Source organism: Lathamus discolor, chromosome 16 (genome assembly GCF_037157495.1).
Source record: "Lathamus discolor isolate bLatDis1 chromosome 16, bLatDis1.hap1, whole genome shotgun sequence".
Classification (NCBI taxonomy): Eukaryota; Metazoa; Chordata; class Aves; order Psittaciformes; family Psittacidae; genus Lathamus; species Lathamus discolor.
In genome coordinates, this window is record NC_088899.1 from 2292277 (window position 1) to 2315763 (window position 23487).

The 23487-nt window shown below is 46.5% G+C and overlaps 1 protein-coding gene across 3 annotated transcripts; it reads right to left on the reverse strand.

Annotated features, from left to right (window-relative positions):
- Positions 1–967: 967 nt before the first annotated feature.
- On the reverse strand, positions 968–22811 carry HP1BP3 (heterochromatin protein 1 binding protein 3). 3 transcript variants are annotated; one of them, XM_065696281.1, is made up of 13 exons: positions 22711–22811; positions 14217–14416; positions 13703–13802; positions 12144–12294; positions 11643–11802; positions 10455–10598; positions 9860–9940; positions 8162–8316; positions 7308–7398; positions 6464–6623; positions 3981–4092; positions 2939–3076; positions 968–2190 (listed from the first exon to the last, which is right to left on the reverse strand). In XM_065696281.1, the coding sequence occupies exons 2-13, from the start codon at positions 14310–14312 to the stop codon at positions 1905–1907; spliced, it is 1674 nt and encodes a 557-aa protein (XP_065552353.1). In that variant the 5' UTR covers positions 14313–14416; positions 22711–22811; the 3' UTR covers positions 968–1904. The 3 variants fall into 3 exon arrangements, with proteins under 3 accessions (XP_065552353.1, XP_065552350.1, XP_065552351.1); XM_065696278.1 differs by having other exon boundaries at positions 13703–13805; XM_065696279.1 differs by lacking the exon at positions 22711–22811 and adding an exon at positions 19028–19132 and having other exon boundaries at positions 13703–13805.
- Positions 22812–23487: the final 676 nt, after the last annotated feature.

The following is a 23487-nucleotide window of genomic DNA, read 5'->3' on the forward strand; positions in this document are numbered from 1 at the left end:
CCCACAGCAAAACTGAGCCACAGCCGCGGGTGGAACAGCAGTGTTATCCAGACCAGTGTTTTAACCATGGGGTGGTTGGTGTGGGAATGTTGGGATGAGGGAGGTCACAAACTGCCCTACAGCTGGGACGGGGCTCAGTGTCCCTGTAAATACCTGTCCGTGAGTGAAGCAGCTCCTCAAACTTGGTTCCTTGAGATGCCAAACCCCCATTTTGGTACAAGTAGCCCTTAGAAAGAGGCATTAACTAATGCTTCCAATAGCTTTGCATCCCTGTGGATCACTCTTCGATCAGGGCTTTCACCCTCCAAGTTTCCATAACTGTTTTTGTTAACCCCCCCCCCCCCCCCGCCAAGTCTGCACCCTTGCTACGGGGCTGGCAACAACTGAAGCCATTTCTGACATGGTTTTATAACCTCCCTGTTGCTCAAGGCAGCACACAGGGACAGCAACCAAAAAGAATAAACTCAAATAGGGTTGTTTTCTCCTTTTTTTTGCATTCAATTTTTAGAGGTACTGCCACTCCTCTCAGCATGGAACATGCAAAGTTCTTTCCCAAAGCACTGTGAATGAAACTGTCAGGTCACATTGGAATCACCAGTGCACAAGGACAAGGTAGCGAGTGCTCTGACTGCAGGTGCTGCTCTGTTGAGCAGGGGATGACTTCATCTGGTCTTTTTCTTTCCCCACTGGCCACTGATGGGGGGCAGAGGAAGAAGAGAAGCAGTAAGAGGTTCAGAGCTTTCTACTTGCTCACCTTTGCCTCCAGAGAAACCAGGGAAGAGAAAGGTCACAAGTCAGTGGAGCTACAGTGCTCAGGCTAAAGCAGCCCCACTCCTTCACGCTGGCAAAATGCTTTTAACAAAGATTTGCCTCTGCAGCAATCCATGCTGATGGTAATTCCCTCCTCTCTGCAGTTCCAGGAGGAGGAAGCTGTGGCGAGGAAGAAAAAGGACACACAGAGCAGGCCTGGAATCTAGTTTCATTTTATTTTAGCAAACCGCATGTTCTTCACTTATCAACATCTCTACATTAGCAATTGTATAGCTCTCCAACTGTTCTTTAAAAAAGGGTAAACAAGAGGTGACCAAACTCAGGCTCTTCATCTCTTAAAAACATCGGAAAGTTGGATTTCAAGAAGACTTTTATATGTTTTGGTTTTAAGGTAACAGATGTGGCGTGGAAACACTAATTCAAATCACCCGCCTAACCGAGAACTACCCCTTCTGGAGCCCCCTCTGGCATCAGACGATCAGTGGATGCTGCAGGAGGTGATTACTGAAGATCTGACTCACCATCAAACAAACCTTGCTGGTCTGAAGGAGCCAAATGTGCCACCTCCTCAGCCTGCCCCTCTACCAGCCGAGCAGAAAGCAGCACCTCCAGGACTCAGTGCAAGTGCTGTATATACACTGCTTCTTCACAGAAGCGATAAGGACCTCGTAATGCAGGGGATCTAGGGAGGACTCTTTTGCCCTTGTACCTTCTCTTTAAGAATCACATTCCCCCAATCATCCTGTTCCTGCTGGCTAAAGATATAAAGATCTTCTTTGAAGAACGTTTAAAAGCCAACCCTCCCCCCTCCCCAGCCCCCAACCCAGAGGAACACCAGAAAATGTACAGGTTGTATATGCCCTAGAAGAAGTCCTACCATTATTGCAGAAACGACAGATGACTTGTTCCAGGGGAGGGGCAGGCACGAGGCCCGGCATTGAGCTCTGACAACTCCTCGGGTAGCTTTGATTTAAGTTGCAGCTTTTTCCCCCCCCCATCATTCAAGAAAACGAAAATAATAAAAACCCATTGAAAGAAGTGTTGAAGCATCAGAACTAAAATACAAACGCATGTTCGACTTAGAAAACAAGACTGTGGATTTGACCATGGCATTCCCTGACACTCCAAACGTTTTACTTTTTTGCCCGGAGAGATTTCCTCATGGTGGATTTGCCCTTGGCAGAGGGTTTCACCTCCTTCCTCCCACTGGCTGCTGGTTTCTTAGAAGAGCTGCCACCAGAGGGTTTCTTGATGGCTGAGGCTGCTGGTTTGGCTTTCTTAGCAGGGGTTTTAACCTTGGGGGGGGGCTTTGCTTTGCCCCGGCTGGCGGCGGGGGTTTTCCTTGGTTTGGGTTTGGACTCTCTTCGCTTCATCGGAGGGGCCCTGCTCCGTGATTTTGGGGGTGGCCTCTTCTGCATCCTGTCAGAGAGAGACAGCACAAGAGCTCAGTGAAGGCTCAAATGGTACCCAGAGCAGAGCTGCGGTCGTCAATCTGCATCTTGGCATCCTCCTCCTTTACCACGGGTGTTGCTTTATGCAGCAGTACATTTCATTACCTAAATCCCAAAGAGCAACAACTCCTCTGGCAGATCTCGCCACGCTCAGCACTTCTCAGTGCCCAAGGTGCTCTGCCAGAGAGGTTACCACCTCCTTCGTTTGGGATATGAACATACAAATAATGACAATGAATCAAAATCAATTGTCAGAACAGTTCAGAGGCCTGACCACTTTCCTCTCTAAATGGAGTTGTATCACTTAACCACCAACACTCATGTTAAATCCACATTCTGAGGAAGGCTGGCTTCGTATCTGGCTACAGGACTGCAATAATATTACAGTAGGGAAAACATTTCCTAAGGAAACAGTAAAAACAGAAAGTCCTCCGTGAAATGTCACACTTCTGTAAAGCACAAAAAGCGACTTCAGAAGACTAAAGGCAATACAAGGAATAAATACAGGCTCTCTTCTCATCTGGAGGAAAAAAAGAGGTAAGCTTCAAACTATGGAATAGGGGAGATGAGTATCTCTGGAGCAAAGCAGTATCAGAAACTCCTATCATCCAACACCTCTGAGCAACAGCCCTGTGGATAAATAACCACACCAGGAGACAAACCAAGAGTCACTTGTATCATCTGAACAAGCCCATTCCTCTCTCATGTGGCCATACCTCTTCTTTGGTGGTGGCTCTTCCTCCTCAGACTCTTCCTCTTCAGATTCTTCTTCCTCCTCAGATTCGTCGTCTTCTTCCTCCTCAGATTCCTCAGAGTCCTCATCCTGCTGCTTCTCTGGGTAGAGCACATCTGGGCTACAAGAGGATTCATGTCACAGTGTGACTTGCTATTAAGGATAAGACTCCAGCAAGCCTTTGGTAACCCTGGCAGAGACTTTTCTAATCACTATGTTTCCATTTGGCTCTTTGTGGGACACTAAGTCACCATCCATGGGCTCCACGTGGCCCAGCACAATATACATTCCCAGCAGAAGAGAGGCTGTTTTAGTCTCACAATAGCTATCTAGGTCATCTTCCCTCCTCCCACCTCTCCTCCACATCAGCATTAAGAAATTGTGAGCATCCTTGCATTAACACCACCACACTACCTGCTCACATGAACTTGTTTTAGCACAGCAACAGTTAAATAGCCTCCATCCTGCGATAAAAGCACCATGACAGAGGATCTGAGAAGACTGAGCCCAATACCTTTACTGCCCTTGAAAGCTTCCCTTGCTTCCTTGCTAGCTTTATGTTCACTCACAGTCAGACATCCAAGTAACGGCATTATCTAGAGTATGGGTGATATGTAGGGACAGGACAAGGGGAATGACTTTAACCTGTCAGAGGGGAGACTGAGCTGAGCTCTTAGGCAGAAGCTCTTCCCTGTGAGGGTGCTGAGGTGGTGGCACAGGGTGCTCAGAGAAGCTGTGGCTGCCCCATCCCTGGCAGTGCTCAAGGCCAGGTTGGACACAGGGGCTTGGAGCAAGCTGCTCCAGTGGAAGGGGTCTCTGCCCGTGGCAGGGGTTGGAACTGGAGGAGCTTTAAGGTTCCTTCCAACTCAAACCAGGCCGGGATTCTGTGAATGCTGCAGTTCAGCAGTTACTAAACCCTCCACAAACTTTCCTGTAAACAGGTCAGCTGATGAACCTCTGCAGTGTTACCTGGCTAACCTCCTCAACATTTGTCCTGAACATTATTTAACAGCCAAGCTCTTTACCTAGGATAATAAGGGAAGCAAAGCTGAAAGGTTCCACTGAAGCCCTTTCCAGAGATTTGCTCCATCCAACCATTCTTCTCACATTTTTGCAGGGTTCTCTTCAGTAGATGCACTGTGAAAATAAAAATCAAATAAAAAAAATCAGAGGAAGGTTGTTACTATTTTTATCCACCTATCTGACCTTACTGCTCCCTGCAGAGCCCTCTAAAATCAGAGCTGGAGAGTCAGGATGAAGTCTCCTTTGCTAGGACACCTGCAGAGCACTTAGTAAGTGTGGCTTTAAATTCTCCGAAGGATGAAGTCAGGAACAGTGCATGGTTTTGATGTCCCCATCAAAGGGTGCTCCTTCATAAATGCAATCAGTAGTGGTATGGAACTACTGCTGTCCAAATTTAACCCAAATCTCAACTTTCTACAGCCTGTTCTCCAAAGTGCTTTTCAAAGACTTGTGTTTTTACCCTGGTTTTACCTTCCTTGTATCCCTAAATGTCAAATGTGATGCATCTTTCCCCAGTCTGTGTTTGTTTTGCTTTTTAAAAGGGAAAATACCTGGTCTAGACATAGGACAAATGCACTTTTTATTCCAGTCTTCTGTTCCGTATGCACTGCGTAAGAACTGTAACCAAACCTGTGCAAGTACAGAGGATCTTTGGCAAAGGGCTGAAGTTGTTTTGTTAGTTCAAAACCAGTAAACCATTTGCAGCTTGAATTAGAGGGACCATTTTCATATTTAGCTCCCCCGAAACCAAAGGGCAGAGCAAGTCTGCCCTCAAGCACCTTCCAAAGAGGTTCACTTGAGAAATGGAAAAATACAAAGAAACCCAGTGGCTGAACAGTCACCTGAAGCTGTGGGTACAATTAATGCAAATGTATTTGCTCCAACTGCTTATTCCACACTACTGAAACAGGCTTTTATCAAGCACTGACATTTCACAGCAAGAGAATCCTTTGGGATAAGGCCATACTTACACCAGGCTGCTTCTGCTGAAATACTGTACTTTGAATGGCACTGGAAGAGCCTGCACAGCTAATGGAGTTGATCCTATCCATGAAGTCACTACTGTTGCAACATTTAGATCCACATAGTTCAAGAACTCTTTAAAAATCTGTGCTTTCATAAAACAGGAGCAACACAAACCCTAAGGCTGGTTTTATTCTTTGTATCAAAGATAAATAGCAGCACAAAGATAAATAGCACTTGACTCCAGTCAAGTCCAGTTCTGAGGTATAAAAGGAAGAAGAGTGCAGAGCACTGGCTCTGCAGTGTGCACTGGCCTGCTTTTACATCTTACCAGATCTTCTCCTGGTTGCTCTTAAAACAGAGCAGAGATCATCAAAATTCCTTTATGTAACAGAAAGGGAAAGAAAACAACAGATTGCAAGCTGAAATTTCTTTATGTGACTTGCAAGACTGACAAGCACTAGAGGCTGGCTGAGCATAGGCCTCTGAGGACCAGGAAGAATTCCAATGCTCCTGAAAAAAAATCATGCAAGGGCTTAGGATGCCTGCAAACTCTTCTCCCCTCCCCAAGATGAAGAAGTCAGACTTGACATCAGTCTCTAATTGCCATAAGGCCTCAGGCAGCTTCTTTAGCCCACGCTGCTGTGAGGGAACCTGCGCTCTCTTGACATCAGTAAGCCCTGTGTCAAACAGATGTGCTGCTGCTGTGCTTCAGCTCCAGGTGAAGTGTGGGATCAGCAGCCTCCCTCCAGCCCATGTCTTAACAAATGGCACCAGAACCACGACACCACAGCAACAAACTCATCTACCTCTAGGTTTGACTCTAGTGAAGACTGCTGCGAGCTCATCCTGCTTCAAATGACCTCCAGCACTGGTCAATAAACTGCAGTGGGGCTCAGGCCAAATAATGCACATAAACCATTAAAACATCTGATTTAAAGCGTCTGTTAGTATTGCTTCTGCTAGCGCAAAAGCCAAAACAGACATTAGAGTCATGCCTGAGAACAAAGACATGCCAAATCTCTTTCCAAATACAACAGGATTGTTTCTCTCCTCACTTGCTTGACCTTTTAAAAATCAGAGCCAAAGAATGACCTCAAGCAAATCTGTGAGAGGGGTGCCTGCGAATGTTTTAAAAGTTAGACTGTGCAACTTCTCTAACTAAAAAGCAACTGGGAACTGCATTTATGCCAAGCTGCAGCCTTTCAAAATAGAGACAGACAGATGAAATCAACTTGGTGATTTAAGAACAATAAAAGTACTTGAATACTATTCCCCTTTCCTGGGAACGTGCTACAGACAAGAGAAACATGCATTATGTCTCAAACTAGCCTTTGTCAGGCTTGAAAGGAGCTAATGGGAATTAAAACCACTGAACATATCTGCAGCACAAAGAGCTGAGCAGCTGTCAGTTCCCCAGCAAGCTCAATGGAATACTTTGAAGGTGCTGCGCAGACACATCTGCAGCTGCAGGACTCTTTCAGCATGCAAAAGAGAAGCATCACACAGATCGGTACTTTACCCTGGAGGTTGGAGTTGGTCCCTGGGTGGTTTTCCAGGATATACTTCTTGAGGGCTGTGGTGGAGCAGGTCTTCGGTTCGTTCATGGCCGCAATAGCAGACAGGATGGCATCTTCCATCAGAGTCCCACCCAGCAGGGGCTTCTCCCCTGATTTCTTCAGCTATTTTCCAAGGAGGAAGAGAAAAGCATCAAGACAAAATTCTCCCAAACCAGGTCAGGACAAGCTCCTCTGCACCAGGTGGGTCGGCGCTCCTGCATCAGCACAGATATGTTTTACATTAAACACGGCACGGGGAATGCTGCTCTCCCAGCTTTAACTGGGAGGACAGGCCTAGTCAAGTGGCCTAGAGGGCTTATCATCAGTAACATATTGTCCCAGTCCCCAAATACATTGTAAGTATGTGGCAATCTAAGGGCCTATCACTTAGGGAAGGAAATAAATCAGCTCTTCTTCCATCCCCCAGACCAAATGTACCCAAGGGACTTCTGTGGAACATCCACAAGAACAAAGAGTTGCAGGCATCTGGGGTACCTACTGCACCCACAATAAGAGATGGAAAGGAAAGCTTACCCCACCATCTCCCCTACTGTGCTAATGAGTCAGAGCCGAAGCAGCGTGAGGAACACGCTAAGCAAGGAAGGCAGGGGGGGCTGCTCCAGAAATGTAGACCCAGAGGAGAATAAGAGTCCTACTGCTTCATAGTTGGACAACTCCTGAACATGACAGGCTGCTAAAGAAAGGTGTACCCAATGAAACTGCGGTGGGGGGAAGAGGGGGTGTTAACTTATATCCAAGGCTTGTGGTCAGTATAGGCAACAAAACAAGATGAACTCTGGCTCTGACCTGGAATGTCCCAGACGCTCCCTTCCCTGTGATCTGCTCTAACTGGCCCTTCTCTACAGCTCTCTGGAGGGCATTCTTCAACAGCTGGGGTCTGAAATACAGGAAGATAAAGCTTTACTGACACACACACAGACTGACAGCTTCAAAAACAAACAGAGAAACAAGGCTTTATACAGAGTGTGAGCAGAGCAGTACTTACGAGTGGTATCTGCCTACCTACAGGCATTTTAAATAGAGATCTGTCAGCAAGTGCTGATTACATGAGAAAAACAATGTACGTTAGTGGAAACTGAACTGCAACGTTTCCTTGGTGTCACTGCATCCAGAAACAGACAAGCTCCACTTGGGAGGATTTAATCATTTTGAAAAGCACATTTGGAGTCGGTGGGCAATGAGTCAGCTCACAGACAACAAGGGACTGAGTACAGGCCCCTGCAAGAGGTGGCACACATGACTTTCCTAGATTTGCTTCCTCCACAAGCTTTGACCCATTTCATATAAGCAAGCTTAAAGCCTACTGTAAGCACATGCCAGCTAAGGCATCCAGAACCAAGAGGGACAAGATCCCAGGGAGAGGCTTCACATCCCCGCAGCTAAAGGGAGCTCATTTTGATTAAGGGTGGAGGTGCACAGTCAACGCTGATGTTGGCATCAGGAACAAAGATTGGGTGTGGAGGGATGCAGGAAAAGGCACAGCTTTTCCTCAAGTTTTCCTGCAGGCTCTACAAGGCAGAGCACCACCTGCCTGCTGCAACACTGAACTGGATCACTGGGAAGCAAGGCAAAGCCAGAGGAAGGCTGTATATCACTGCTCCTCTGCAGCTCTGCATACCACAGCATACTCCTGCACCTACCTTATATCTACTTTGAGTTTGGGGTAATACTGAGACACGTATTTCTTGATGAGGCTGTAAGAAGCTTCTTTCGGCTCACAAAGGCGGGTGAAAGCCAGTGGCAGGATATCTTCCAGCTTCACTTGTTGCTCTGCAGCCGAAGTAGAAGTGCTTTTCTGAAATACACACACTTTACTCATCAGTGGGGCCTAAAAGTCTGGGGTATCTGAAGCAGCAATGCACAGGGGAGAAGTGCTCCTGACACTGGACACAGATCTGCAAAATCAAGTTCTGTAAGGCAATTCTCTAACAATTTAAAGAGTTTAGCAGCTTAAGTAAAACCAAGCAAATTTGGCCGGAATTTTCATAGGAGTCTCTGGATAGTTTTGCAAATAGAAATCGCTCAGTATTTAACAACATCTGTATTTTTACATTAGTTTCCTTCCTCTTTCTACACACACTTTCCGCTGCTGCCCTTCTGACCCGAGTGAAAAAATCTTACACACTGCCATGAAATTTAAACCCCACCAAAGGCTTTTTACATCTGCCCAAAAATGAATACCTTAAACAGGAGTGGGTTTTTAGATGACAGAATGAAATCCTGATTGAAGCCAACTTTCCCTTCTGTATTTTCCTCCATCCCTTTATTACTGTGAGGAGGGCATGAGCAGGAAAAAATAAAGTCTGTTGTTTATACAGAAAAGACAGTGGGAAAATGTGCTGAAGTTTAATGGTTTTGATGCTGAACAGCAGCTTTGCAAACAGTCGAAGGGGTGAGGGTGCTGCTCACCCGACAGCTGCTAGCTGCATTCACCACCAACAAAAGCAAGCTGTTTGTTTTGCTGCAACACAGAGAAAGTAACTAGGAACAAAGATACTGATATGCTGCAGACAATAAAAGTGATGTGTTAGCAGTTGTCAGGTGTCTTGCTCAAATTTCTTGTGGAGCCAGTGAGCTCTATTTAAAAAGTTACACTGCAATTAGTTTTCTCCTGTTTCCTAGTACCAAGTATGGGCTTTTGGTGTCCCCAGAAGTGAAAAGATACATTACAATACTCTCTGGGTTCATCCATCTAAGCTGCAAGGGGATCAGCAATTCTGGCTGTTTTGTAACCACAGTGTTAGAAACTTATTTCATACACCCAGTGCAGCAGAGAGTGGAGAACAGTGTGAGGACTAGGCTTGACCACCCCCCTCCCATATCACATAGTACTACCTCAGAGCAATATACACCCAACATCAGCAGCTTTCTTCCAGAAGCCTTAGGACACTGTCTTCTTCCTCCCTCTGCACTCACAGCTCATGGAAAAATGTTCACCTGACAGTCCTCAAGACTGAAGTCTTCCATTTATCCATGCAACAGATAGAACAGACAGCAGTAGCATAAAGCTCTCTTACAATACCTGAGAGGCATCTCTCTCTACCAGGTAAAGACAGAAGAGGAGCTTCCTGGTTATTCAGTTTTCTGCCTCTGAACCAAAGCCTAGGGGTTTAATGTAAACATTTTAAAACTAAGATTTTGATTATTCTACTTGGTTTAATTTCTAAAACTAACTTTCTGGTTCTGATTTTATGAACAGGTTTTTTAATTACCGTACATGGGGAAGAAAAGTACAGCAAGGAGAATACTGTCTGGGTTGGGGTTAAGCTGCCTTTGGTAAGATACATGTGTTTCAGTGCAAGATCTTTCAGAGTATTGTTTAGAATGATCCATCTTACCTTTCTGTCTCTGGATTTTGGAACAGATTTTCCTGCACTAGCCACCACCACAAAGCTGCCAGAAGCTCCCTTTCCTTTTACCTAGTTCAAAAGAAAGTCCATTTCAGTCTTTAGCAAAGTAACTCAGAATAAAAACCTGAAAGAGACTCACTGACATCATTACACAGATTTTGACTGCACTGTCACCCTGGTGATGGGCTGTTACGGCAGAGGCCTGTTAGAACCCACTAAAACTTCAGTAAGATCAGAAACTACAGCCAGACATTAACAACAAACCATAACATCCTAACAGACATCGCAAGCATACATTAGTGCTAAATGTGCTGCTGCAGAAGTGACAGTGCTGGACTGAGTTTGAAGACAAAGGCAGCTGCAATGCTGTATGATACAACACTGAGAAACGGTCATACATTGCACAAAAGACAACTGGGCAAAGTGTCTGACTGACAGAATAACAGTGAAATCCTGTTGGTATCTAACGAAGTGGAGAAACAGGTTGATTAACCTTCATGAGGAAGAAAAGTCCTGCTACCAGAGTTTAAGAACCCTGTTCAGTAACACCACGTCCAGTGCTGCTCCACAAAGCAACTCTTACCTGCCTAATGATTCCTCTTTCCAGCTCCCTTTTCAAGGCTTGCTTTAGCAGATAGCCTCTCCTCTCCAGCTCCAGGGAAGGGTATTTATGGATGATGTATTTGCGTATTGCAACAACGGATGCACCGCTCTTTTGAAAGCATGCCTGAAATGGAAGCAGAACATTAGCAGAAACCACTTGCACTGGAATGATCTTGCTGTGGGACTGGAGAACAGCAATTGAACTGATGCATACAGGCTAGCACACCAACATAGAATGCCAGGCTGGCCTTTTCCTCATAATGCCTCAAGAGGATAAAATATAACTAACAAAATACTTAAGCTAAAGAGCAGACAACACAACAGCAGCACAGCAAGTGCATGTCAATCACTCCTCTGCTCTGCAGCACTTACATGTAATGGCTTAAACACTAAATAGTACTACAAAATACAGTCACCTTTTGGCAAACCACTGCTGCACAACTGGCAAGTTGGTGCACTAACGTCAGAGTTATTAAGTCAGAACAAGTTGACAATTCTGTGTTTTTAAAAAGATGGAGGCTTCACATTAGCAAACCAGCAAAAAGTCTAAGCTGAAGATCACATTTTGAAGATAGAGCAGCTGGAAAGGCCATCCTGCAATTAAGGTGGGTAGAATCCAGGCCAGCTGTGAAGGCAACACGTGTGAACCAAGCCTCAAGGGGAGAGCAGCAACACAACTACAACAGCACAGGGCTCTTCTTACAAGCAGGAGGGATACAGTAGACCCACCCCAACACCACTCTGGAATGCTAGTTTACAGTATCTCCATCTGCCTTGAATTAGAATAAGTTAATGCTGAATAAAGCACATATCAAATAGATGGCTTAATCAAGGTAAATCAAGTTAAGTGTGGCTCGAAGGCACACCAAATTAAATGATGACAGCAATCAAGCAGATTATGTCATCCTCCCTGTTTCTAATAATCTAATGAGGGAGGAAACAAATTCTAAACAAAGAAATAAGCTACAGGGCATCTCATCATCATCATCATGGACTCACATTTCAGCTCCACGGGCTTCCAAGCAGAAGCACACGTGTCTCACAGTGTTTCCTGCTGACAGCAAGCACTATCATCTGTACCAGCAGCAAGCTGAAATGTGAATTTTAGGCACACAAATTATTCTGCTTTGCGACAGATGAACAAAAGAAACATTTGTCTTCTGCTTACCCTGATGGCCTCAGTTAAAATAGCATCCATTTTGGGACGTGAGGTGGCAGCCATCTGAGTCTGCTTCTGTGCTCTAGCTAGCTGGCTAGCAGAAAGGGTAGCCCAGGCAGGAATGGTCTTCTTCACCTTCTTCTCCTTCTCCTTAGACTGATCCTTCTCACTTTGGAGGAACAAAAATCAATACTAAGACACGAGACACTGTAAAACAAGCCAACAGCAGCACAACAACTCCACAACATCTGACACTGAAAATAATTTAAAGAAGATTTTGGTGTTTCTACTAGAAAAAAGAGACCCTGTCTGGATATTCAGTCTCGCACATGCTCTAGAACAGCAGACACACTTGACTGGTAGCTTCTTCCTGAGAAATACAAGCGCCTTTTTAAGGGACACATCCTATTTTCCCCATCTCTCCTGACATCTTTTCCACCTTTAAAGCCTAATTTTGTTCAGAACCCTACCCAACTCCCCGAATTCAGCACTAAGCTGAAAGAGCCTTACTCCTTTTTGGTTTCTTCTGAGGGCTTGGTTTCCCCCTTCCCTTCAGTCTCAGGTTCCTTTGGCTGTTCTGCTTCACTGGATGCAGCAGGCAGGGTTTCAGTCTCTTGTTCTTCTCCAACAGAGGCAGATTCCTCAGAGGTGACTTCTGCATCTAAAGAGACAGGATAATGCATCAAGATACTGCCAAAAATGAGCCTTTATTCAGGAAGGGGGCGGGGGGAAGAGGTGTGTGATAAAAAGCTTAAGAACACACCCAAAAATTATTTCCCTCCAGACAATTTCTTTTCTCCAGTTTAAACAGATGATTTGAATGCAATTTAAGAAGTAAACAAAACTACTGAGAGGAGCTTCAATAAGGTGCTATCAGCCATCGGATGCCAGAATAATGTCAAACAACATCATGCAGCTTTTCACAGAGCACTAATTCCCTCGTCTTTCCCTCTTAACTCCAAAGTTACTGTTGCAATCATCTGTCATCAGAGATGCCTGGGTGGGGATGGGAGGAGGAAATGGCTTTCCCCTAGGCTGAGGTTTATACATTTTAAACTCATAAATGTGCAAACCATGTATCTCTACCAGAAATGTAGATAGATATATAGAAGCAGCTCTGTTTGTACCCACCTTGTTTTCAAACACTGCTGTTCCTGCACCACACACTGTGGCACCTGAAGGATTTCTAACCGTTCAATTCATTTTTCCACACTTGGCAAAGCTTCAGATTGCACATGCACTGACAGAAGCACTTGTCTATCAGCAGGATCAAATCCAACCAGAAATCACCTTCCCAAGCAAATAAACTGGCATATTTAGCTGAGAACAGGACTCGGCTGCCTACTAAATAAGGTGCATATAAACTGCCATTACCCACTTTTTGGATAAATAACTGTCCACCATCACTGTTCTACACAGGTTCTCTGTCTCTGAGAAGGAGCTTAATACTCCCACCATGCTCCTGTGCACAGTTTTCCCATGGAGACATCATGCATTTAAAACCCACAATGTATTAAGGTAGTTTGGTATGTAACTGATTTATTTGTGACAGCAAAGAGGACAAAGTCAGTGAAACTGAGTGCAATACTGAAATGACACATCCTGAGAAACTGAGGTGAAGCTGCTAAGACCACACACGTTAATATCAGACTAGATTTTATGACACATTGCGGTAAAATCCTCTTGTTTAGGAATAAACCCCTAAATACATTGTTCTTCCATTCATCAACTCCACCTTTCAATCTCAAGCCACCTTCCTGACACTACTGAGACTTCACAAATTTTACCTTTACTCTAAAGAATGTGCAAGCTTAAAAGGGCCTTTATTTAGCTACGTTTTCATGTCTGGAGTGTCAGCACTTTGCTACAGGGTATGAAGGACAAAATGAATGGGTCAGACTGAAAAGTGGCTACAAAACACAACTTCCCAATAATCTAGGAGAAGCCTGTGGAAAGGAGCTAAGCATCGGGAATATTTTAGTCTTGGCAGTAGGGTTTTTCAGGAATGTTAGAGCACAAACTTATGTTTGGATATACATTAACAATCCACTGTAGAATTATCACTGTACCTGCTTTGATCTCTTCACCTTCAGCAGGTTTGCTTTTGGGAGGGGTTTCTCGGGGAGAAGAATTCACGGAGCGGCGGATGGGCATTGTGTCGTCTTCAACCTTCTATGGAAAGCATAACAAAATCAGGATAGATACTGTAAAGAATCAGAAGGGTTTAGAAATGGAATTAAAGTAAATCAAAGCAGCATATGTAGAGATATTCTGGTTACATTTGGATTTTTCAGCATTTTAAAAGACCCTCAAACCAGCATACTTGGAAAGGAGAGTTTCCCATTTTACAGTTACAAAAGAAATCATTTATTTTCAATTCCACATTAAAGGAGATTTGAGGATCTTGCTAAACACAACATCTCAGGGAAAGCAGGGAAGGGGAAGGAGAGCGCCTACAGGGGTTAGTAGACTCCCGATTGAGTTGCCTATGAGCAGGGGAGAAAGAGCACTGAGTAACCTTCAGCAGGACTGGAAGTCAAGGACTGATCCAAGGGCAAGCTTGGAGAATGGGCCAGCCCCTACCTCACTTAACTTGTCCGTGTGGATGAGCTGAGCTCCCGTTAAGAGTGGAAGCGCCTTATGATGCACGGGTTCAGCTTCAGACAGATCAGTCGCCATTTAAATAAATTTCTAGCCCCCAGTGCAGGTAACACTGTGGAGCCCCAGGTTTTAACCCCAAGGACCTTTTCCTAATGGTTTTCACAGTGCAGTGAGGAGTCAACCTAAAGTACAGAAAAGATGTGGTGTGAAAATTAACAAAACCAAACCATCTACGTCCATGTATCTAACAAAGTAAAGATTAAAAAGAAAAGAAGAGTAAATGACTTACAGCTTATGACTAACACAACTGACAATCAACACTTGCATTCAACAAAGAGGCTAAAACATGTACGCAGACTTGGGAGCTATGGATGTAGCAGAAATGGTAAAGGTGTAAAGCCAGACTTGCAGCCTGCTCCATAAAAACAGATCTGAAAGAGTAAAAAGGCTCTTTAAATGAACAGAAAGCATTCATGAAAAGCAGACATTGCACTGAGCCTGAAGTGAGGCATGGAGGAAACAAGTCATTGACTGTGGGTAAAAGCAGGAGCTGACATCTTGATCCAGCATCTAACAGCCTAAGGAATTAAAGTGTTACATTTGTTAGGCAGAAAATACACACACTGGGACCCAAACCATGCCCTTCCCAAACTAAACCCATGCAGTTCAGAGAAATGGAGGAGTCTCTGAAGAAAACAACCCTCAAACCAGCAGTCTCAGACCTTCTACAGTAAAACTTCAGCTTTACAAAACCCTCCTCCAAACACACGCACTGTCATGGGTATAGAATGGGTTAAGCTTAGTCTAACCCTCACCAGGTCTCACCCCTTACTACCATTTACACTTCTACAGATTTTCTTACCTGTTGACCATGGGACTGCATCAGTTTCTCCCAAGGAGGGGTTCTCAGAACCCCCTTTAAAAACCTGAGAAGCAAAGCTTCTCTGGCAAACCAGGACTGGACCTGTTCTCCCCTGTTCCTCCAGGCTGCCTTCCCCTTCCTTACAGAGAAAGCAAATGTTCCCAGTTTCTAGCTATTCTGGATGTTTTCTTTTGCTCACATGAGAAGGAAGGCACTTAACATAAATTTTCACTTATAATAGGTATTCCCCTAGTGGGTCTTCCTCTTAAATGAGACCTGACATCACTCCTGGCACTGTTTTCAAGATGATTTTCACCAGTTTCAGCACTTCACACTGTATTCTTCCCTCCAGGGGTGGATGCCCTGTACCACATCAATACCATCTCAATTACTCCACATTCTGGCCCCAAAACACAGTTCTCTTATTACTCAGCAGTGGGGGCTTTCAATCCATCAGAGGGATTCTCTTTACCTCAGTTACTTTCTCAGGAAAACCAAATCCCAGCTCATCTGAGCAGAGCACTTTCATTAAAACTCCAAGCTGTGAGTAGCTTCCATTCAGAAACCAGCGGCAGTGAAAGAGGAGCCAAAGGGGAAGGTGTGGTAAGATATGATGGTTTACAAGGACTGGTGATAACAGAATCCCAGCCTGGTTTGGGTTGGAAAGGACCTTAAAGCTCATCCAGCTCCAACCCCCGCCACGGGCAGGGACACCTTCCACTGGAACAGCTTGCTCCAAGCCCCTGTGTCCATCCTGGCCTTGAACATTGCCAGCGATGAGGCAGCCACAGCTTCTCTGGGCACCTTGTGCCAGCGCCTCAGCACCCTCACAAGGAAGAACTTGTGCCTAAGAGCTCATGTCAATCTCCCCTCTGGCAGGTCAAAGCCTTTCCCTTGTTCTGCCCCTACAGGCCCTTGTCCAAAGCCCCTCTCCAGGTTTCTTGTAGCCCCTTTAAGCACTGCAGGTGCTCTAAGTTTTCCCCAGAGCCTTCTCTTGTCCAGGCTGAACCAGCCCAGCTCTCTCAGCCTGGCTCCAGAGCAGAGCTGCTCCTGGTTACAACAACTGTGTATCTACAAGATCTCCTCCCCAAACTTGTAAACTATAAACTAAATCCACTGCTGCTGCAGGAGGGTGCAGTGTCACATCAGCTGCACACACCTATGGCACAACAAAGGCACTTTCCTTTCAGTCCGATGGCAGGAGGACCAAACACATTGCTAGGCAGCATTTCTACAGGAGATACTCTAGAAGACATTTCCCTAGCTGGCCATCTTCAAACCACAGTGCTTCTGGCAGCTAAAGGTACCTCAATCTGCTCCTGCAATGTCTACAACTTCTCCTGTGAGACTGAACAGTCACTCTGAAAAACAGCACGTCCTGTGTCCCAGCAGCAGCAGAGGCAGATGAGTGTAACAGCAACAATGGTTTCTTCCAAGACAAAACAAAACCCCGAACACACTACATGCCAAAACCAAGCTAAATGAGATCAATGAAGCTTTCTCATGGAATTTCAGGATGGGGAAAAAAGTGCTAATAGCCAATGAGAACATGCAAACTACAGCCCAGCCTTTTTGGAGCCTATTTTAAGGGCTCCTCCTCACTCAAGTGCAGAAAGTGAGAGGAAAAATGAGCTTTCACCAGCTCAATCCCAAATGTTTTTCCTAACAAGCACAGCCTGAAGCCCTTTAAAAAACGCCAGCATCTTGAAGTGAGTCCTAAAACAACCAATTACACATCCATCCTCCAGGAAATCAGCTGGGGGCTACACAGACGCTTTCCCTGGGAATACTAACACACACATCCAAGCATGCACTGTGGCTGACCTGGGCCGGGAGTTTGTTTAAAACTCTGCGACCTGCATGTCACATACATGAAAACACAGTGCTCCCAACTCTGACTCCAAATTCTCCACGTTCTAAAAAACATATCCTTTGCTTAGATCTCACTTGAGTGTTGCTGCCCTCAAGAGCAAATGTAACACAGCACAATTCCTAACGCATGTACAAAGCCATCACCCAGCAAAAACTTCCAGCAGTGACCCAAACAGGAGCTTGTTGATTCCCTCCATGTTCCACGTGTGGATCGTTTGCTCCACTGGCTAAGGGAACCAAAGGGGCAGGAGGATCATCTCCTGTTGACTTCAAAGCAATGGGATTCTCAAACGGCAAAGTCACAAGCACTACCTTGTGAAAGCATCACTGCTCTTCCTCAGCCTGTTTCTTCCTGCAAAGGGACCAAAAGTAGTTTTCTGGACAGGGTGTGAAATGTCAACCACAAATAGGCCTGAATTTAGTTTTTCACAAAGATAAAGCAAAATACTAGACAGTTTTATAACAGTGATGCAGGAAAACTCTCATACCCCCTCCAAATAAAATGGTAGATTTATTGAATGGAAAAGTCACCCAAACCAACTGTTACCTGGACACCCTATTTCATGTGAAAGATAACCAAGACATCTTTAAATGTGTACCACAGACTGCAAGCATCACTGTTAGCAATACACAACTGGAAAGTGATGCTGGCTTCTGCATTTGCACCTATGTCAAGCAAATATTGTGCTTGGAAAACAGGACAAGGCCATCAGTTGAGGCTGTGGGTTTTCAAGGTGGTTCTTGGGAACTGTCACATATACTCAAATTTGATGGACTGTCAGGATAAAAATAATCACATCAGCAGTGAACCAAACATTGAGATACCAACCTTCCAAAAGTTGCTTGAAAGTACAGACAGTAACTCCCCACGTAGCTACTCACACTCATTTTCCTATAGGCCATTTGAACTCGACATTACTCAGACATTGTGAACTAGGCACTCCAAACAAGTAATTCAATGGTAATCTAGCAAGGAGCTGATAAGCAACAAAACTCCTAAACTTTCAGGATTTCTAGACGAGCAGGAATGGTGGCCACTCCCAGCTCAGAGTGGCCACTGATGGGAGATGCAGTCAAAGGTTCAGATAGGTTTCCACAAGCTATTACGAAAAATGATAGCAATTTCCTCCTGAGCTATCAGCACATCCTTAGGGGATAAAAAAAGGGAGGCTTGAGGTGAGACACATGCATTATAAGTAATATTCCAGAAGAGTGGAGTCCCCTTACCAATATAACAGACACAACAACATAAGACTTGAGGCATAGTTTGGCTGACTCCAGGAATTTCTGCTGCCGTAAGATTTTCCAGCTTTTCTCAGACCTCATTCTCACTTGAGGGAAAACATTTCAGGATAACCCCAGGTCTCAAACACAGTAAGGCACCCGTCAGGCTGGAGGAAACCCCAAGGTGCAAGGACTCGGGGTAGGGTGCACAGGCTGAGAGGACTGAAAACAAATATGCAATGGAAAAATGAGAAAGCAAATCCCATCCTGTGCCATTGGGGGTATCCCCTTACTGTCACATGACACGTACGCTGGTGATTGATGTGCTCTAGACATGACTTGGTATATGGAACATGATGCAGGTTTAGAAACCAGGTCAAAAAGGGCTGCAGAAGTTTTTGTGTTCTTGCAGATGTGAAGGCAGGGTGTCAATGGGTACACATCCAACAACCTTACAAGCAAGAACGACAGTTTAGTATCAAAAAAGCTTAAAAAGCAAAATAACTGGGTTTCAAAACCAGGCTAGTGATTATTGTACAGTTATCTACTATTATACAGCACTGTCTTGAGCAGAAGAGCACTTAAATACGCCTCAGAAGCTACAGAAAAAAACAAACAAACCAGGAAATGTTGATTATTTTTGCAAATTCAAATCAAACATGTCAAAATATCACGTTCTAAATTGCAAGCAGGCCAATTTCTCCAAGGCTTCTGGCCCATGAAATCCTCAAAGTGCTTCCCTAAAAATCCAGCTCAGGTAGAAAATTCCTTTCTTGAACCCTCAGTATCTGTATCCTCACAGAATGCATCATCCAGGAACACCTTTGATACAAACCTGTTTTATAGAATGTATCTGTTAGAAGCTCTCAGTTGATTGCTGTCACATCCTGTTCACAAAGGCGCTCCAGCACTGCCTGACTTCCCTTTGGCTTCTGCACTTCGCTGAGCTGCCTGTGGTCTGGATGAAGTCAGACCAGTAGTATTTAGTCATTTAAATGCGCAGAGGAATAAGATATCTTACTGAAGACAGAATACAAGTTAGTCCCCACTTCTAATCCTTATTTGGCAGCCTGATCGGAAATTCCCTCCCGTTTCACATCTGGCATTCCCATCACTTTTGCTGCCATTCAACAAGTCTGGGGCTTTGTCCTGATCCTTATGGCAACCCTGTCGCACCGATTTCCTGGGAGGTGTTGTGGTTAAGCTGACTTTTTAATCCTGTGCCTTCTGATTAAGCTACACAGGCTGTACTTACAGCTCTCTTGTGAGATCTGTTATAGGCTATGGGAGCCCCACACTGCTACAGGCATTACAAACCATCTTGCTTTAATTAAAGGTCCAATACAAAGATCCAATAGCTCATCACTTGCCAGTCAAGAAATTCTTCGGTTTGACTAGTGTTAAAAGTTTCTATTTCCATCCACTCCTTCCCTATACAGCATGAAGAAAGGGAATAAATCCCAAGTATATTCGGGAAGCACAATGAAAATCTTTCACACTTCCAGTATCCAAACACACACACTCCTACACATGGAGACCCAAAGGAGAATTTTTCTAAGCTGAAAGACACATCTTCATTTCAAGAGTAGCATTGAATTTGGATCTCTGACTCCAAACACCACAAATGCAACCTGACTTACACTTCGCCTATCCCATTGGATTTCAAAGCAAAGAGCAAAGGAAAACTCAAACACTGCCCTTCTTTCTGCACACAGACATGCTGCTTTCACTGCAGGGAAAAGCACTCTGCCACAGTGAGATTGATGCTCTGCCTCCCCACCTGGGACTGAGCTCAGTGCCTCATCTCTGATGGGGTGTAACAGCAGTAAATCAAAGTTAGATCCATCTCAACAGCTGTTTATTAAAACAGAAGTAACAACCCTTGCCTCATCTCCACTCTTCTTCACCACCAGCTCAATACAAAGTCCACTATTAGTTTCAGATTCTTTCTGCATCAGTCTTGGACCTATACAGAAGACAGTAACAGCAGATGATTTCTGTGGCCTGGATTATCTTTCACAGAGGAACTTTCCTCAACGTCCCCAAGCCAGGCCCCATGCAGCTTAAATTATGCACCATCTACCTAAAAACTCACAAAAACTTCAGCTAAGGGATTAATATGAAGCAGAATTTCTGCTTACATTGCTGTCTAAACATAATCCTCCTCTGCACTGATGCTCAGGATTGTGACAGTGACATCACACTCTGTGGGACAACAGTTTTTGGCTTAGTATGGTCCTTGATCTAGCCTCTCCATGTGTTGCCACTGACACAAGCAGCTAAGGAATGAAACAGAGTGCACAGGGCTCAGCTTTAACTCTAGAACAAGTTTAGGTCACCAACTTAAAACTACTCCAACATGAAAATCCACTGCTGGGTATCTTATTGCCTTGGATGAAGTATCTTAATTCTAAGACCCATGATGAATTCTGGCAAACCACTGACACCTCAATGAAAATGTAGGCTGCTAACATTACATACCAGGGTACAAACCTTTGACAGACCACATCCCCCTTGCTTAGATGGATAAAGCCACTAGAAAAACCTTCCTTCCAAACTGTTACCTATTCAGCCATCACTTACTATTCTGTAGTACAAACCCATACATTTTAAAAGCTGTGATCTCCTCACAATCTATATAAAATTACTCACACCTCCTATTAGAGTCCATCAATGTAAAATTTCTTTCACTCTTTCTTATAGCAGTTAAAATCCTCAGAGAACCCTGGGTCACTTGTAACACAACACTGACAAAAGAGTCACACATCAGTTTCTGTTGAAAGGGAAAACACAGCAGAAAAAGATATTCTGAAGAAAAACAATTCAAACAGCTTCTACCTGAGGACAGTGTGTGACATGTTGAGAAGTTCATGAATTAGAAGGCACACGCAGGTCAAGGGGAGAAAGGCTGCAAAAAGCCTGATGTTGACAAGACATATACATCAAGCTCTTTGCCTGGAAAAGAAATTACGTGGGGATTTTTTCCCCACTCCCAACCAAGGGGGGAAAATCCAAGGATTTCCCACTTTGCCCACCATCCTTTTCAAGTCCCTCCGGAGGAAGGTAAATGCTTTCCTGGCAAGTCCATCAAAACGCCTCTAGTCTCAAACTAAAGAGACACTCACCAGTGAGACCTTCCTCTTGTCAGTCAAACAAACACCACACAAAGGAGCTTATCAGTGTGACACTGTTTACAAACAGGAGTACTTCAGAACTGTTCCAGCCTCAGTACAACAGCTGCTTGCCAAGGACTGCCGGCCAACTGTCTTAAAGATGCTAAAATTACTATTTACAGTAAACCCAAACAAAGTCACATGGGTGGAAGTCAGAGTGCAATTATTACTCCAAAGCCCGAGATAAGGACTGAGAACTAACACACTTGTGAACCCAGAAGTAACTCAGCAGTCAAGTTAAACTCCCATTAGAACAACCTGTGAAATACCACAGATAGCAGCAGGCTGCCAGGCCCTGTTCCACGTTAGAAAGGAGGAAACACCCCAATAACCCCACGTTATCCAGCTTTTCCTCCCCTGCAGCACAGTCTGAGAATTCCCCCAGGGTTTACAGACCACCAGTGACAGTGAAAACAAAATCCAGGTAGGAAGGACTTGGGCTGGAGCTGTTCTCACCACAGTAAGCTTTGGTCTAACAAGGGCTACACCACTTTACATCAGCTGCTCCTTCCCTCCCCATTTTTCCACGTTTTTAACTGAAAAACCAAGCCCAGAACGGCAGTGAGGATGACGAACCCAGAAGGGAAACCCCTCCATTCCACACTGGAATTTAATACCCTTCTCCACGGAGAGGCACGTGCCGTAAGGGGAGGAGGATAACTGACATCCTTTAACGAGGCTGTGAGCACCCCAGGAAGGCCTGGCAGGCTCACGCTTCGGCCCGCATGCACCCCTAACCACAGCGGGGGGGATGCGGAGCGGCTCTGCGGCGGCAGAGCCACACCGACGGCCGGGGCAGAGCCTCTCCTGCCGCGGCAGCACCTCCGCGGCCTCTGGCGAAGTGAGCTCGGGCAGGAAGCAAAAGGCGGGAAGCCGCCCGCAGGGGAAAGGCCCTTCCTAAGTTTACAAACAGCGGTTACTCCTCACGCCGCACCGCGCCAGGCCCCCCCGCCGCTGACCTTCCCCCCCCCGCCAGCGTTCCCCGGCTGCCCGCAGGCCGGTTCGAGGCCCGCACCTCCTTTGTGAAGGCCGCCGAGGCCCGCACCAAGGCCCCGGGGCCGCCGCCTCAGGCCTGGCCGGGGCCGAGAGGCGTGTGTGTGTGAGGGGATGAGCAGGCCGCGCTCCCCGCAGCGGCATTCACCATGCGCGCAGCGTATCGCGACCCGTCACGACAGAACCCCCCCCCCCCCGCCCCGCTACGAGGCCTGTCAGGGAGGAGGCGCGGCGCTGACGGGAGCTCCCGGGGCCCCGCCAGGCCGCCGCCGCGCCTCACACGCACCACCCCGCGGCCTATCGGGCCCGGCCCGGCCCGGCCCCCGGCGCGGCGCCGGCAGCGGGAACTCACCAGCGGACACAAAGCGGCCCCTCTAATGGCGGCAGGGACCCGGCGGGGGGGGGAGAAGGGGGGGGACGGGGCAAAGGGGCGGGGGCGGGGCCGCGGCGGGGGTGTGGCTGCCGCGAGCGGGGGGGCGGGGCGAGGCGGCGCCGCTGGCCAATGGGAGGCCTCGGGCATTTTTCGAACGTCGTCGCTCCCCCCCCCACCCGGCCTCCACGTCGCGGAGGGAGGGGGGAGTGTGTGTGTGCGTGCGTGGATACGTAAGTACCTACGTAACTACGTACGTGCGTGCCCCCGGCGCCGTCAGCTGCTGTGCGGTTGTGTGAGGTGTTTCCCGCCTCCTTCCGCTGAGGGCTCTGCGCCGCCCGCGGGTCCCGGCTCGCCTCGCCCCGCGGGGCCGGGGCTTCCTCGGCCCTGCCAGCTCCGGAGCGCTGCAGCCCGGCAGCAACAGCTCGGGGGTGCTGGTCAATGAGAAGCTCCCCATGAGCCGGCTTCAGTGAGCGCTTGAGCCCAGAACCCCCCCTGTGCTGGGCTGCACCCCCAGAGCGTGAGCAGCAGCTCAGGGAGGGGATCCTGCCCCTCTGCTGCGCTCTGGGGAGACCCCCCCTGCAGCCCTGCTCCAGCTCTGGGGCAGCAGCACAAGAGGGACGTGGAGCTGCTGGAGCAAGGCCAGAGGAGGCCATGGAGATGCTGCGAGGGCTGGAGCAGCTCTGCTCTGGAGCCAGGCTGAGAGAGCTGGGCTGGGGCAGCCTGGAGAAGAGAAGGCTCCTGAAGGGGAGACCTTAT